Source organism: Mustelus asterias, unplaced genomic scaffold (genome assembly GCF_964213995.1).
Source record: "Mustelus asterias unplaced genomic scaffold, sMusAst1.hap1.1 HAP1_SCAFFOLD_63, whole genome shotgun sequence".
NCBI lineage: Eukaryota > Metazoa > Chordata > Chondrichthyes > Carcharhiniformes > Triakidae > Mustelus > Mustelus asterias.
Window position 1 is genome coordinate 1020872 of NW_027590128.1, and position 17100 is coordinate 1037971.

Below are 17100 nucleotides of genomic sequence, written 5' to 3' on the forward strand. Positions count from 1 at the left end.
ATTCTGAGTAAATATTCTGACCAGGTCCTCTGTCGGGGCCCTGCTAAGCAGCTTTAATGGTTCGTGATTGCAGAAACTGAGCAGTCACAGGAATGTGGTCAAGATAGTCCAGTCCCACAATGCCTCACATTGAATCTGCAGTCCTTCAATTATAACAGAATATGTGGCTGTATGTAGCTGCCTCGGCCGTGGTCAACCCCAACACTGCCTTCCTGAACTGTTACAATGCCTGAGGTGTAAGTATACCCACAGTGCTGTTAGGGAAGGATTTCCAGCTACACATTCCAGACTTTCACTGGACTGTAGGTGGATACCAGATTGAGGTATTCCATTCAACCACACCCAAGGTGAGTTATTCCAATTCCTTTATTGTCCAGGACAATATATTCACAATATCTTTAAAACAGAAATTAAACATTCCCATTTGATTTCAGGTATTAACATATTCTGTTAGTTTGTTCTTTATTGTCGATATCAGGCTGGGGTTGTTCCCCTTGGAGCAAAGGAGGTTGAGGGGAGATTTGATAGAGGTGGACAAGATTCTGACAGGTTTAGACAAGGTGGACAAAGAAAAGCTGTTCCCATTAGCTGAAGGGACAAGGATGAGGGGGACACAGATTTATGGTTTTGGATCAGAGATGCAGGAAGGGAGGTGAGGAAAAATATTTTGATGCAGCGAATGGTAATGACCTGGAACTTGCTGCCTACGAGGGAGGAGGAAGTGGAGACAATAAACAATTACAATGGAAATTGGATGGGCATCTGGGGGGTTTCAAACAGAAATAGTGACTCTTAACTTCCTAACACCCTGTCACTCTGTGATCCTTGTGAAATTCGAAACCAGGTATTCGCAACAAGACTCAAAGAGCATCAGCCCACTGGAGGCAAAGTCATGAGACCCGCCAGTCCAGCAGAAAGAAACCCTCCGACCCTCCCCATTGACCAACTGTGAGAATGAACAAAATGCAGTCCTGGATGTAATTGAGAGCAGAAACAATAACAGCAGAATCCAACCCCTGCAATCACTCATGAACTTGTTGGTGTCTCTGCAGGTGGGATGAAAGACTGAATCTCTTCTCACACACAGAGCAGCTGAACGGCCTCTCCCCAGTGTGAACCTGCTGGTGTGTCTGCAGGCAGGATGACCGAGTGAATCCCTTCCCACATTGAGAGCAGGTAAATGGCCTCTCCCCAGTGTGAACTCGCTGATGTGTCAGCAGGCTGGATGAATCACTGAATCCCTTCCCACACTGACAGCAGGTGAACGGCCTCTCCCCAGTGTGAACTCGCTGGTGTATCCGCAGGCTGGTTAATCGAGTGAATCCCTTCCCACACTGAGAGCAGGTGAACGGCCTCTCCCCAGTGTGAACTCGCTGGTGTGTCCACAGGCTGGATGACTGAGTGAATCCCTCCCCACACTGAGAGCAGGTGAATGGCCTCTCCCCAGTGTGAACTCGCTGGTGTATCTGCAGCTGGGATGACCGAATGAATCCCTCCCCACATTGAGAGCAGGTGAATGGCCTCTCCCCAGTGTGAACTCGCTGGTGTGTCTGCAGGTGGGATGACTGAGTGAATCCCTTCCCACACTGAGAGCAGGTGAACGGTCTCTCCCCTGTGTGAACTCGCTGGTGTCTCCGCAGGTGGGATGACAGAGTGAATCCCTTCCCACACTGAGAGCAGGTGAATGGTCTCTCCCCAGTGTGAACTCGCTTGTGTGCCCGCAGGCTGGATGACAGAGTGAATCCCTTCCCACACTGAGAGCAGCTGAATGGCCTCTCCCCTGTGTGAACTGGCTGGTGTCTCCGCAGGTTGGATGAACAAGTGAATCCCTTCCCACACTGAGCACAGGTGAACAGTCTCTCCCCAGTGTGAACTCGCTGGTGTTTGCGCAGGCTGGATAAATGACTGAATCCCTCCCCACACTGAGAACACGTGAATGGCCTCTCCCCAGTGTGAACTCGCTGGTGTGACTGCAGGCTGAATGACTGAGTGAATCCTTCCCCACACTGAGAGCAGGTGAATGGTCTCTCCCCAGTGTGGCTGCGCCGATGAGCTTCCAGCTCTGATGGGACTCTGTACCTCTTCCCACAGTCCGCACATTTCCATGGTTTCTCCATGGTGCAGGTGTCCTTGCCTCTGTCTTGGGTGGACAATCAGTTGAAGCCTCGTCCACACACAGAACACGGGTAGTCTCTCCCTGCTGTGAATGATATGATATTTATTCAGGCTGTGTAACTGGTTAAAGCTCTTCAGTCAGTGCACTGGAACACTCTCACTCGAGTGTGGCAGTGTGTTGGTGCTTTTCCAGTCACACTGATGTTTGAAATCTTTTCAATTCAACAGATCCGGACAATCATTTCTCCTTCTGGATTCAAAGGCCGATGATATTCAGCTCCCAAGGAATATGACCCTGTCAGATCTAGATGTGACGTTTGAGATTTCGGCCTGTGATTCCTCTTCCAATATCCTGTAAAATGAGTTTACGAAAGTCATCAGTGTCAGTACAGGATAGAAATTCAGAACAGACAATTCTAGTTTCTATGGAACATTCTTTCCTCTCTCATTCCCCAAAAAGCTGTAAATCTCCATCCCATACACTCTCCCTCCATTCTCACTCTGTTGTATCTAATATTCACCCTCCCAATTCTCCTGAAGGTGCTGATTGAGGCTGATTGACAGATCCATGCTCACTGCTTCCTGTCCTGGACACAGAGACCATAACAAATAGGAGCTGCAGTCGGCCATTTGGCCCATCGAGCCTTTTAAACAATTCAATTAGATAATTCGATCATCTCCCTCAGCATCATTCTCCCCACACTAAACCCATATCCCTTGATATCTTCAATATCTAGAAACCAATCAATCTCTCTCTTGAAAATAGTTGATGACTGAGGCTTCACTGTCCTCGGGATTCTTTCCTATTTCATTCCCAAAAAGTTGTAACTCTCCATCCATATCTATGGATTCTATTTCAAAATGAAAGTGGATGGGCACTTGAAGGAAATAAACTTTCAGGAGAATGGGGATATAGAGTGGGAATGAGACTGGAATGTTATACAGAGAGTCAGCATGGACTCGAGTTACCAAATGGATTCCTTCTGTGCTGTAATGACTTTATGACTGGAAATGTATAACGTTGCTACAGCATTATATTATAATGCAAGAAATAATAATAAATGTATTTTATTACAGAAACATAAATAATATATCTAATCTGGGTACCATATAATAACACCAGACATATCTCTGTCCTATATTAATGTACTGTCCCCTTAAATGTCAGCCATCTCCTGGGGAAAGCTGCCCTTTAATTATGAACATTAGGAAAAAGACCATCCTTTTCGACAGACAAATAAATGTGTCAAGCTGAGGGAGCAAAGGATGTTTACCAGGCTGATTCAGGGAATCGCAGGACTGATGTAGGAGGAGAGACTGACTAGGTTAGGATTGTTTTCATTGGAGTTCAGATGAATGAGGGGGGATCTCAATGAGACTTATAAAATTCTAACAGGTCTAGGCACGATAGATACAGGGAGGATGTTCCCGATGGGAGTCCAGAACCGGGGGTTACAGTCTGAGGATTCAGGGTAGACCATTTAGGACGGAGGTGAGGAGACATTTCTTCACCCAAAGAATAGTGACCCTGTCGAATTTATTACCGCAGGAAGTAGTTGATGCCAAAACATTGAATGTATTCAAGAGGCGGCTGGATAAAGCACTTGGGGCGAATGGGATCAAAGGTTATGGGAAAAAGCAGGATTAGGCTATTGAGTTGGGTTGTGTGGTGTCATGGTCACTGTTCTCCTGAAACCGCACCAACCTCCTCAAAAGACAAACACGGGACATGGTGGACAGAGTACCCTTCGTCGTCCAGTACTTCCCTGGAGCGGAGAAGCTACGGCATCTCCTCTGGAGCCTTCAACATGTCATTGATGAAGACGAACATCTCGCCAAGGCCATCCCCACACCCCCACTTCTTGCCTTCAAACAACCGCACAACCTCAAACAGACCATTGTCCCGCAGCAAACTACCGAGCCTTCAGGAGAACAGTGACCACGACACCACACAACCCTGCCACAGCAACCTCTGCAAGACGTGCCGGATCATCGACACAGATGCCATCATCTCATGTGAGAACACCATCGACCAGGTACACGGTACCTACTCTTGCAACTCGGCCAACGTTGTCTACCTGATACGCTGCAGGAAAGGATGTCCCGAGGCATGGTACATTGGGGAAACCATGCAGACCCTACGACAACGGATGAATGAACACCGCTCAACAATCACCAGGCAAAACTGTTCTCTTCCTGTGGGGGAGCACTTCAGCAGTCACGGGCATTCAGCCTTGGATCTTCAGGTAAGCGTTCTCCAAGGCGGCCTTCACGACACACGACAGCGCAGAGTCGCTGAGCAGAAACTGATAGCCAAGTTCCGCACACATGAGGACGGCCTAAACCGGGATGTTGGATTTATGTCACATTATCAGTAACCCCCACAGCTTGCCTCCTGGACTTAGAACATAGAACATAGAAAGCCACAGCACAAACAGGCCCTTCGGCCCACAAGTTGCGCCGATCACATCCCCACCTCTAGGCCTATCTATAGCCCTCAATCCCATTAAATCCCATGTACTCATCCAGAAGTCTCTTAAAAGACCCCAACGAGTTTGCCTCCACCACCACCGACGTCAGCCGATTCCACTCACCCACCACCCTCTGAGTGAAAAACTTACCCCTGACATCCCCCCTGTACCTACCCCCCAGCACCTTAAACCTGTGTCCCCTCGTAGCAACCATTTCAGCCCTTGGAAATAGCCTCTGAGAGTCCACCCTATCCAGACCCCTCAACATCTTGTAAACCTCTATCAGGTCACCTCTCATCCTTCGTCTCTCCAGGGAGAAGAGACCAAGCTCCCTCAACCTATCCTCATAAGGCATGCCCCCCAATCCAGGCAACATCCTTGTAAATCTCCTCTGCACCCTTTCAATGGCTTCAACATCTTTCCTGTAATGAGGTGACCAGAACTGCGCGCAGTACTCCAAGTGGGGTCTAACCAGGGTCCTATAAAGCTGCAGCATTATCTCCCGACTCCTAAACTCAATCCCTCGATTAATGAAGGCCAGTACGCCATACGCCTTCTTGACCGCATCCTCCACCTGCGAGGCCGATTTAAGAGTCCTATGGACCCGGACCCCAAGGTCCTTCTGATCCTCTACACTGCTAAGAATGGTACCCTTCATTTTATACTGCTGCTCCATCCCATTGGATCTGCCAAAATGGATCACTACACACTTATCCGGGTTGAAGTCCATCTGCCACTTCTCCGCCCAGTCTTGCATTCTATCTATGTCTCGCTGCAACTTCTGACATCCCTCCAAACTATCCACAACACCACCTACCTTGGTGTCGTCAGCAAACTTACCAACCCATCCCTCCACTTCCTCATCCAGGTCATTTATGAAAATGACAAACAGCAAGGGTCCCAGAACAGATCCCTGGGGCACTCCACTGGTCACTGACCTCCATGCAGAGAAAGACCCCTCCACAGCCACTCTCTGCCTTCTGCAGGCAAGCCAGTTCTGGATCCACAAGGCAACAGCCCCTTGGATCCCATGCCCTCTCACTTTCTCAAGAAGTCTTGCATGGGGGACCTTATCGAACGCTTTGCTGAAGTCCATATAGACCACATCCACCGCTCTTCCTTCGTCAATGTGCTTGGTCACATTTTCAAAGAACTCAACCAGGCTCGTAAGGCACGACCTGCCCCTGACAAAGCCGTGCTGACTACTTTTGATCATACTAAACTTCTCTAGATGATCATAAATCCTGTCTCTCAGGATCCTCTCCATCAACTTACCAACCACTGAGGTTAGACTCACCGGTCGGTAATTTCCCGGGCTGTCCCTGTTCCCTTTCTTGAATATAGGGACCACATCCGCAATCCTCCAATCCTCCGGAACCTCTCCCGTCTCCATCGACGATGCAAAGATCATCGCCAAAGGCTCCGCAATCTCCTCCCTCGCCTCCCACAGTAACCTGGGGTACATCCCATCCGGTCCCGGCGACTTACCAACCTTGATGCCATTCAATAGTTCCAACACATCCTCTTTCTTTATGTCCACATGCTCGATCCTTTCTGTCCTCCGCAATCCAGCAGTACAACCACCCAGATCCCTTTCCACCGTGAATACCGAGGTAAAGTATTCATTAAGCAGCTCCGCCATTTCTAACGGTTCCGCACAAACTTTTCCCCCTTCACCTTTTAAGGGTCCTATGCCTTCACATCTCATCCTTTTACTCTTGACATATTTGTAGAAAGCCTTGGGATTCTCCTTAATCTTACCCGCCAAGGTCTTCTCATGACCCCTTCTCGCTCTCCTAATTTCCTTCTTAAGCTCCTTCCTACATCGCGTATACTCCTCTAAATCCTTAACACCTCCTAGCTCTCTGAACCTTCTGTACGCCTCTCTTTTCTTATTCACCAGGTTCATCACAACCTTCGTGCACCACGGTTCCCGTACCCTACCAACACCCCCCTGTCTCATCGGAACGTTGTCATGCAGAGCTCCAGACAAACATTCCTTGAAAATCCTCCACTTTCCTTCGGTACTTCACGAATTTCACGAGCTGTTCTGTCTGGAGACAATACACATCTCTTTAACCTGTGTTTAATGTTCCCTCCACCCACATTGTCTGTACATTTAAGACCTGGCTGGCTGTAGGATTCGCATTCTAATCAATATTCTGCAACTTGATTCTGTCTGTTTGCACTGTTTGAGAGCACATTTCCACTCCATCTGACGAAGGAGCAGTGCTCCGAAAGCTTATGGTATTTGCTACCAAATAAACCTGGTGGACTTTAACCTGGTGTTGTGAGACTTCTTACTGTGTTTACCCCAGTCCAACGCCGGCATCTCCACACAATGTCAGTTGTCACAGCCCTCCATTCAGAAATGTACCTTTGCACTGCCAACCTCTGTTTTCTTCTGACTAAATATCTCTAAACTTCCTAACACCCTGTCACTCTGTGATCCTTGTGACATTTGAAACCAGGTATTCGCAAAAAGACTCAAAGAGCATCAGCCCACTGGAGGCAGAGACCAGCCAGTCCAGCACAAAGAAACCCTCTGACACTCCCCACTGACCAACTGTGAGAATGAACAAAATGCAAGCCTGGATGCAACTGAGAGCAGAAACAAGAACAGCAGAATCCAATCCCTGGAATCACTCGTGAACTTGCTGGTGTCTCAGCAGCCGGGATGAAACTCTGAATCCCTTCCCACACTGAGAGCAGGTGAACGGCCTCTCCCCAGTGTGAACTCGCTGGTGTGTCTGCAGGTCGGATGACTGAGTGAATCCCTTCCCACACTGAGAGCAGGTGAATGGTCTCTCCCCAGTGTGAACTCGCTGGTGTGTCTGCAGGCTGGATGACCGAGTGAATCCCTTCCCACATTGAGAGCAGGTGAATGGTCTCTCCCCAGCGTGAACTCGCTGGTGTATCCGTAAGCTGGGGAACTGATTAAATCCCTTCTCACACTGAGAGCAGATGAACAACTTCTCCCCAGTGTGGCTGCGCCGATGAGCTTCCAGCTTATATGGGGCTCTGTATCTCTTCCCACAGTCCACACATTTCCATGGTTTCTCCATGGTGCTGGTGTCCTTACCTCTCTCTTGAGTGAACAATTTGTTGAAACTTTGTCCACACACAGAACAAGATTACCGTCTCTACCCGCTGTGAATGGTGTGATATTTACTCAGGCTGTGTAACTGGTTAAAGCTCTTTAGTCAGTGCATTGGAACACCCTCACCAAGTGTGGCAGTGTGTTGATGCTTTTTCACTCACACTGACATTTCAAATCTTTTCAAATCGACAGACTGGACAATCATTTCTCCTTCTGGATTCAAAGTCCGATGATATTGAGGTCCCAAGGAATATGATTCTGTCACGTTCAGACGTGACGTTTGAGATTTCAGTCTGTGATTCCTCTTTCAATATCCTGGAAAATGAGTTTCCAAAAGTCATCAGTGTCAGTACAGGATAGAAATTCAGAACAGACAATTTCTATGGAACATTCTTTCCTCTCTCATTCCCCAAAAGCTGGAAATCTCCATCCCACACACTCTCTCCCCATTCTCAGCAGGTCTGGCAGCATCTGTATGGAGAGAAAAGAACTGATGTTTCAGAGCTTTGACAAAGGGTCATCGAGACAAGAAACATCAGCTCTTTTCTCTCCTTACAGATGCTGCCAGACCTGCTGAGATTTTCCAGCATTTTCTCTCTTGGTTTCAGATTCCAGCATCCGCAGTAATTTGCTTTTATAAGGCTGCAGATACCTCCTCCCAAGTAACATGCGTGCGCCCAAGACATCACCACTTGTTTCCCTTATTTCTTTAGTACCCATGGTGCTCTCCGCAGTAAACACAGAGCAGAAGTATTCATTAAAAATCTCACCCATCTCCTGTGGCTCCACACACAGATGGCCAGACTGATTTTTAAGGGGATCTATTCTCTCTCTAGTCACCCTTTTACTCTTAATACAGTCTCAGCTCATCCCAAGATGAGCTTCCAGCCACATGTCCACATCATCAAGAAGTATTAATAGTAATTAATTAATAATAATGAATAATAAAGTACAGTGTAGGAGAAGGCCATTCAGCCCATCGAGCCTGCACCGGCAACAATCCCATCCAGGCCCTATCCACATATTTACCTGTTAATCCCCCTGATACCAAGTGACAATTTATCATGGCCAATCCGTCTAACCGGCACAGCTTTGGACTGTGGAAGGAAACCGGAACACCCGGAGGAAACCCACACAGACACGGGGAGAATGTAGAAACTCTGCACAGACAGCGACCCGAGGCTGGAATTGAACCCGGGTCCCTGGCGCTGTTAGGCAGCTGCACTAACCACTGCGCCACCGGGCCACATGTCAGTGACATCGCCCGACTCCAGCCCAGTCTCAGCTCATCTGGAACCCTCACCCATTCCATTGTGACGTCACACTCTCACCCATTCCATTGTGACGTCACACCCTCACCCATTCCATTGTGACATCACACCCTCACCCATTCCATTGTGACATAGAACATAGAACATAGAAAGCCACAGCACAAACAGGCCCTTCGGCCCACAAGTTGCGCCGATCACATCCCCACCTCTAGGCCTATCTATAGCCCTCAATCCCATTAAATCCCATGTACTCATCCAGAAGTCTCTTAAAAGACCCCAACGAGTTTGCCTCCACCACCACCGACGTCAGCCGATTCCACTCACCCACCACCCTCTGAGTGAAAAACTTACCCCTGACATCTCCTCTGTATCTACCCCCCAGCACCTTAAACCTGTGTCCTCTCGTAGCAACCATTTCAGCCCTTGGAAATAGCCTCTGAGAGTCTACCCTATCCAGACCTCTCAACATCTTGTAAACCTCTATCAGGTCACCTCTCATCCTTCGTCTCTCCAGGGAGAAGAGACCAAGCTCCCTCAACCTATCCTCATAAGGCATGCCCCCCAATCCAGGCAACATCCTTGTAAATCTCCTCTGCACCCTTTCAATGGCTTCAACATCTTTCCTGTAATGAGGTGACCAGAACTGCGCGCAGTACTCCAAGTGGGGTCTAACCAGGGTCCTATAAAGCTGCAGCATTATCTCCCGACTCCTAAACTCAATCCCTCGATTAATGAAGGCCAGTACGCCGTACGCCTTCTTGACCGCATCCTCCACCTGCGAGGCCGATTTAAGAGTCCTATGGACCCGGACCCCAAGGTCCTTCTGATCCTCTACACTGCTAAGAATGGTACCCTTCATATTATACTGCTGCTTCATCCCATTGGATCTGCCAAAATGGATCACCACACACTTATCCGGGTTGAAGTCCATCTGCCACTTCTCCGCCCAGTCTTGCATTCTATCTATGTCTCGCTGCAACTTCTGACATCCCTCCAAACTATCCACAACACCACCTACCTTGGTGTCGTCAGCAAACTTACCAACCCATCCCTCCACTTCCTCATCCAGGTCATTTATGAAAATGACAAACAGCAAGGGTCCCAGAACAGATCCCTGGGGCACTCCACTGGTCACTGACCTCCATGCAGAGAAAGACCCCTCCACAGCCACTCTCTGCCTTCTGCAGGCAAGCCAGTTCTGGATCCACAAGGCAACAGCCCCTTGGATCCCATGCCCTCTCACTTTCTCAAGAAGTCTTGCATGGGGGACCTTATCGAACGCCTTGCTGAAGTCCATATAGACCACATCCACCGCTCTTCCTTCGTCAATGTGTTTGGTCACATTTTCAAAGAACTCAACCAGGCTCGTAAGGCACGACCTGCCCTTGACAAAGCCGTGCTGACTACTTTTGATCATACTAAACTTCTCTAGATGATCATAAATCCTGTCTCTCAGGATCCTCTGCATCAACTTACCAACCACTGAGGTTAGACTCACCGGTCGGTAATTTCCCGGGCTGTCCCTGTTCCCTTTCTTGAATATAGGGACCACATCTGCAATCCTCCAATCCTCCGGAACCTCTCCCGTCTCCATCGACGATGCAAAGATCATCGCCAAAGGCTCCGCAATCTCCTCCCTCGTCTCCCACAGTAACCTGGGGTACATCCCATCCGGTCCCGGCGACTTACCAACCTTGATGCCATTCAATAGTTCCAACACATCCTCTTTCTTTATGTCCACATGCTCGATCCTTTCTGTCCACCGCAAACCAGCAGTACAACCACCCAGATCCCTTTCCACCGTGAATACCGAGGTAAAGTATTCATTAAGCAGCTCCGCCATTTCTAACGGTTCCACACAAACTTTTCCCCCTTCACCTTTTAAGGGTCCTATGCCTTCACATCTCATCCTTTTACTCTTGACATATTTGTAGAAAGCCTTGGGATTCTCCTTAATCTTACCCGCCAAGGCCTTCTCATGACCCCTTCTCGCTCTCCTAATTTCCTTCTTAAGCTCCTTCCTACATCCCGTATACTCCTCTAAATCCTTAACACCTCCTAGCTCTCTGAACCTTCTGTACGCCTCTCTTTTCTTATTCACCAGGTTCATCACAACCTTCGTGCACCACGGTTCCCGTACCCTACCAACACCCCCCTGTCTCATCGGAACGTTGTCATGCAGAGCTCCAGACAAACATTCCTTGAAAATTCTCCACTTTCCTTCGGTACTTTTCCCCAAGAATGCCTCCTTCCAATTTACCCGTCTAATTTCCTCCCTGATGACACTGTATTTCCCTTTACTCCAGAGAAACACTTTCCTAGCCTGCCTGACCCTATCTCTTTCCATTGTGACGTCACACTCTCACCCATTCCATTGTGACGTCAGGGCTTCACTCTCCGATCACAATCCCTGCCGGTCTCCCACATGCAGCCTCAATGGCGGCAGTCAGCCCGGGTCTAACACTACAAGCTGCCGCTCCATTGGGTACAAAGGGGGGGACCGGGAAGTTCATTTCCGGGGTTTGGGTTTGAACAACATGTTTACGAAGCCTCTCCACCCACCCGCCACATTTATCATTCCCCGCACGCCGCCCTCTACCTCGTATTGATCTCGCTTCCGAGTTAAAACCGTCTGTCCGTCGCCATTACCCGCACTGCGCATGCTTCAGGTCCCGCCCCTCATCCACACCGATTGGTTGGAGGACCAGCCGCTCCCGCTCGGTCCTCCAGCCCCACCCCCTCTTCCTATTGGTCCGGAGCTGCCGTCAATCAGTCCCCGGGCATTGTGATGTGGAGCATGCGCAGTGTCATTGCTGTCCTTGGCGCTTGTTTGTCCCGGAGAAGCGGAGTCAGCGTTAGGCGGTGGCTGGGAGGATTTGGAAACACTTTGTGGATCCGCAAACCCTTCAGAATCATTGTCAGCTCCCTGGTTTGCAGCTGCGGGGCTTCTCCCTCCCTCCCTCCCGGGAACAGGCCCAGGTTAACGGCCCCATCCTGGCTCAGCCACTGGAGGATGGTTCACATCAGAGGATGGGGGAGGGGGACAATAAATAAGAGGTTACACTTTGGCCTCAAATCAATGAGGACTCTGATCTCTGGGAAGGAAGGAAACCCTGGGAGGTGGGCGGGGAGGATTCACAAACACCCTCTGGAGGCCCCAACACCCCCAATAAGAGCCATTGGTTTTATTGTCAGTCTGCAGACAGGAGCTGGAGAACTGAACACAGACAGAGGAGAGGGAGGGAGAAAACTGGGAGTGGAGGAAAGAAATGGTACAGATGGTGAGATGGGTTTAAGCCCAGGGAGGAGGGAGAGTGTGTGGGACGGGGATTTACAGATTTTGGGGAACAAGAGAGGAAAAAATGTTCCGGAGAAACTAGAATTGTCTGTTCAGGATTTCTATTCCGGACTGACAGTGATGACTTTTCCAAATTTTTTTTTACACGATATTGGAAGTGGAGGATTGGCAGACAGAAAACTCAAACCGAACATCATGACTGGCAAAGTCATTTTGTTCATTAGGAGCTGAATATCATCGGTCTTTGAATGCGGGAGGAGAAATGTTTGACTCTTCTGTCTGTCAGTAAAGACTTTAAACATCAGTGTGACCGGAAAAGCATTGGAACAAACACACACCCGATTGAGAGTGTTCCAGTGAACTGACTGTGGAAAGAGCTTTAACTCGTCCACAGCCTGAAAAAACATCACACAGTTCACAGCAGGGTGAATCTACATGTATGTTGTGTGTGTGGATGAGGTTTCAACTGATCATCCAACCTGGAGAAACACCAGGGCACCAACACCATGGAGAAACCGTGGAAATGTGTGGAGTGCGGGAAAGGATTCGGTTTCCCATCACAACTGGAAGTTCATTGGTGCAGTCACACTGGGGAGAGACCGTTCACCTCCTCCGTTTGTGGGAAGGGATTCACCCATTCATACAACCTTCTGACACACCAACAGGTTCACACTGGGGAGAGGCTGTTCACCTGCCCTGTGTGTGGGAAGGGATTCACTCGCTCATCCCACATTGTGACACACCAACTTGTTCACACGGATGAGAAACTGTTTACGTGTTCTGACTGTGAGAAGAGTTTTAAATGCAAAAAAGATCTGCTGACACACCAACGCATTCACACTGGGGAGAGACCGTTCACCTGCTCTGTGTGTGGGAAAGGATTCATTCAGTCATCCCACCTGCAGACACATCAACTTATTCACTCTGACAACAAACTTTTTAATTGTTCTGACTGTAAGAAGAGCTTTAAAAACAAAAAGGATCTGCTAAAGCACCAATATACTCACACTGGGGAGAGGCCATTCACCTGCTGTGTGTGTGGGAAGGGATTCAGCCGCCCATCTGCCCCATTGAACCACCAGAGAATTCACACTGGGGAGAGGCCATTCACCTGCTGTGTGTGTGGGAAGGGATTCAGCCGCCCATCTGCCCTATTGAACCACCAGAGAATTCACACTGGGGAGAGGCCCTTCACCTGCTGTGTGTGTGGGAAGGGATTCAGCCGTCCATCTGCCCTACTGAAGGCCTGTGACCAGCGGGGTGCCTCAGGGATCGCTGCTGGGTCCACTGTTATTTGACATTTATAAGAATGATTTGGATGACAATGTAGGAGGCATGGATCGTAAGTTTTCAGATGGCACCAAGATTGGTGGCATAGTGGACAGTGAAGAAGGTTATCTAGGATTGCAACAGGATCTTGATCAATTGGGCCAATGGGCTGACGAATGGCAGATGGAGTTTAATTTAGATAAATGCGAGGTGATGCATTTTGGTCGATCGAACCTGGGCAGGTTAATGGTTGGGGCGTTGGGGAGAGTTAAAGAACAAAGAGATCGAGGGGTACAGGTTCATAACTCCTTGAAAGTGGAGTCACAGATGGACAGAGTGGTGAAGAAGGCATTCGGCATGCTTGGTTTCATCGGTCAGAACATTGAATACAGGAGTTGGAATGTCTTGTTGAAGTTGTACAAGACATTGGGAAGACCACATGTGGAATACTGTGTACAGTTCTGGTCACCCTATTATGGAAAGGATATTATTAAACTAGAAAGAGTGCAGAAATGATTTACAAGGATGCTACCAGGACTTGATGGTTTGAGTTATAAGGAGAGGCTGGATAGACTGAGACGTTTTTCCCTGGAGTGTAGGAGGCTTAGGGATGACCTTATAGAGGTTTATAAAATAATGAGAAGCATAGATCAGCTACATAGTCAACATCTTTTCCCAAAGGTAGGGGAGTCTAAAACTAGAGAGCATAGGTTTAAGAGAGGGGAGAGATACAAAAGGGTCCAGAGGGGCATTTCTTTCTAACAGAGGGTGATGAGTGTCTGGAAAAAGCTGCCAGAGGTAATAGAACATAAAACATTACAGCGCAGTACAGGCCCTTTGGCCCTCGATGTTGCGCCGACCAGTGGAACCAATCTAAAGCCCCTCTAATCTACACTATTCCAATATCATCCATATGTTTATCCAATAACCATTTGAATGCTCTTAATGTTGACGAGTCCACGACTGCTGCAGGCAGGGCATTCCACGCCCTTACTACTCTCTAGTAAAGAACTCTCACCCCTCAATTTAAAGCTATGTCCCCTCGTGCTAGCAGTAATAGTAGAGGTGGGTTCAACCTTAAAAAGTGTTTGGACCATTACATGGGTAAGATGGGTATAGAGGGATATGGGCCAAACGCGGGCAATTGGGACTAACTTAGGGGTTAAAAAAGGGGCGGCATGGACAAGTTGGGCCAAAGGGCCCGTTTCCATGCTGTAAACCTCTATGACTCTATGACGAAATCAACTGTCTGCTGAAAGGGTTAACTTTTCTACAGGACCTAAAGCGGGGAGTGAACAGAAAACACTTGGCACACAGTTACATCACTTTACATAATTTTAAAAAACTTCTCTAACAGCAAAACAAAGTTGATTTTAAACTTCATCTATTAATTCTTTTATTCTCTTCCTCAACCTAATTATTTTAATTTGATCGGTTTTTGTTAGCGATGGGTAACTTCTGTTCTTTATAAACTGGTTCACTCGTTTTGTTAAAACTACATGGGCTCGGAGAATCAGAACCCAGACTTTATCATCCTTATCCTTTTTCTCCTTTTGCCATCACTCCCCCTGTCTTGCGGGAGGGTCGTGGGGATTCCAATCAGAACTAATCATTTTATCATAAAAGTAAAATACTGCGGATGCTGGAATCTGAAACAAAAACAGAAAATGCTGGAAAATCTCAGCGGGTCTGACAGCATCTGTGCAGAGAGAATAGAGCTCATGTTTTGATACTGGATGACCCTTTATAACAGCTCATATGAAGTGTCATCCAGACTCGAAACATTGGCTCTGTTCTCTAATCATTTTGTCGATACGTTTCTTGTTCTTAGTTTTAGGTTTAAAGTGAGAGGGGAGAGATACAAAAGGGTCCAGAGAGGCAGTTTTTCACTCAGGTCGTGGTGAGTGTCTGGAACGAGTTGCCAGAGGCAGTAGTAGAGGCGGGTACAATACTGTCTTTTCAAAAACATTTAGACAGTTACATGGGTAAGATGGGTACAGAGGAATATGGGCAAAATACGAGCAATTAACCTAAAAACATAGAAACCCTACAGTACAGAAAGAGGCCATTCGGCACATCGAGTCTGCACCGACCACAATCCCACCCAGGCCCTACCCCCATATCCCTACATATTTACCCACTAATCTCTCTAACCTACGCATCTGAGGACACTAAGGGCAATTTTTACATGGCCAATCAACCTAACCCGCACATCTTTGGACTGTGGGAGGAAACCGGAGCACCCGGAGGAAACCCACGCAGACACGAGGGGAATGTGCAATCTCCACACAGACAGTGACCCAAGCCAGGAATCGAACCCAGGTCCCTGGAGCTGTGAAGCAGCAGGGCTAACCACTGTGCCACCCCTTTTGGAACTAGCTTAGTGGTAAAAACTGAGCTGCATGGACAAGTTGGGTGAAGGGCCTGTTTCCATGTTGTAAACCTCTATAACTTCCTAACATCCTGTCACTCTGTGATCCTTGTGAAATTTGAAACCAGGTATTCGCAACAAGACTCAAAGAGCATCAGCCCACTGGAGGCTGAGACCAGCCAGTCCAGCAGAAAGAAACCCTCTGACCCTTCCCATTGACCAACTGTGAGAATGAACAAAATGCAGTCCTGGATGTAATTGAGAGCAGAAACAATAACAACAGAATCCAACCTCTGGAATCACTCGTGAACTTGTTGGTGTCTCAGCAGGTGGGATGAAACTCTGAATCCCTTCCCACACTGAGAGCAGGTGAACGGCCTCTCCCCAGTGTGAACTCGCTGGTGTGTCCGCAGGCTGGATGAGTGAATGAATCCCTTCCCACACTGAGAGCAGGTGAATGGCCTCTCCCCAGTGTGAACTCGCTGGTGTGCCTGCAGGTTAGACGAACAAGCGAATCCCTTCCCACACTGAGAGCAGGTGAATGGCCTCTCCCCAGTGTGAACTCGCTGGTGTGTCTGCAGGCTGGATAAACAAGTGAATCCCTTCCCACACTGAGAGCAGGTGAATGGCCTTTTCCCAGTGTGAACTCGCTGGTGTATCTGTAAGCTGGAGAACTGAATGAATCCCTTCTCACACTGAGAGCAGGTGAAAGGCCTCTCCCCAGTGTGACTGCGCCGATGTGCTTCCAGCAGGGATGGGTATCTGTATCTCTTCCTGCAGTCCACACATTTCCATGGTTTCTCCATGGTGCAGGTGTCCTTACCTCGCTCTTGGGTGGACAATTAGTTGAAACTTTGTCCACACACAGAACAAGATTACAGTCTCGACCCGCTGTGAACGTTGCGATATTTATTCAGGCTGTGTAACTGGTTAAAGCTCTTTAGTCAGTGCATTGGAACACTCTCACTCAAGTGTGGCAGTGTGTTGATGCTTTTTCACTCACACTGACATTTCAAATCTTTTCAAATCGACAGACTGGACAATCATTTCTCCTTCTGGATTCAAAGTCCGATGATATTCAGCTCCCAAAGAATATGACTCTGTCTGATCGAGACGTGATGTTTGCGATTTCGGCCTGTGATTCCTCTTTCAATATCCTGTAAAATGAGTTTACAAAAGTCATCAGTGTCAGTACAGGATAGAAA

The 17100-nt window shown here is 48.3% G+C and overlaps 3 protein-coding genes across 3 annotated transcripts in view; 2 read left to right on the forward strand and 1 right to left on the reverse strand.

Annotated features, from left to right (window-relative positions):
- LOC144483360 (uncharacterized) overlaps nucleotides 1-17100 on the forward strand; it is a 461390-nt gene that overhangs the window by 376358 nt on the left and 67932 nt on the right. The window lies entirely within an intron of this gene.
- LOC144483333 (uncharacterized) overlaps nucleotides 1-17100 on the forward strand; it is an 84058-nt gene that overhangs the window by 59674 nt on the left and 7284 nt on the right. The window contains exons 6-7 of the mRNA XM_078202049.1: nucleotides 4208-4215; nucleotides 13069-13503. Of these exons, the coding sequence (XP_078058175.1) occupies nucleotides 4208-4215; nucleotides 13069-13503 (443 nt within the window). The remainder of the gene's footprint in view (nucleotides 1-4207; nucleotides 4216-13068; nucleotides 13504-17100) is intronic.
- LOC144483321 (uncharacterized) lies at nucleotides 1023-16886 on the reverse strand. Its single transcript, XM_078202039.1, has 2 exons — nucleotides 16795-16886; nucleotides 1023-2191 (listed from the first exon to the last, which is right to left on the reverse strand). The coding sequence occupies exon 2, from the start codon at nucleotides 2115-2117 to the stop codon at nucleotides 1023-1025; it is 1095 nt and encodes a 364-aa protein (XP_078058165.1). The 5' UTR covers nucleotides 2118-2191; nucleotides 16795-16886.

Bases quoted from the DNA above. Each gene is read 5' to 3' on its own strand.
- LOC144483321 (XM_078202039.1), bottom strand. From the start codon at position 2,117: ATGGAGAAACCATGGAAATGTGCGGACTGTGGGAAGAGGTACAGAGTC.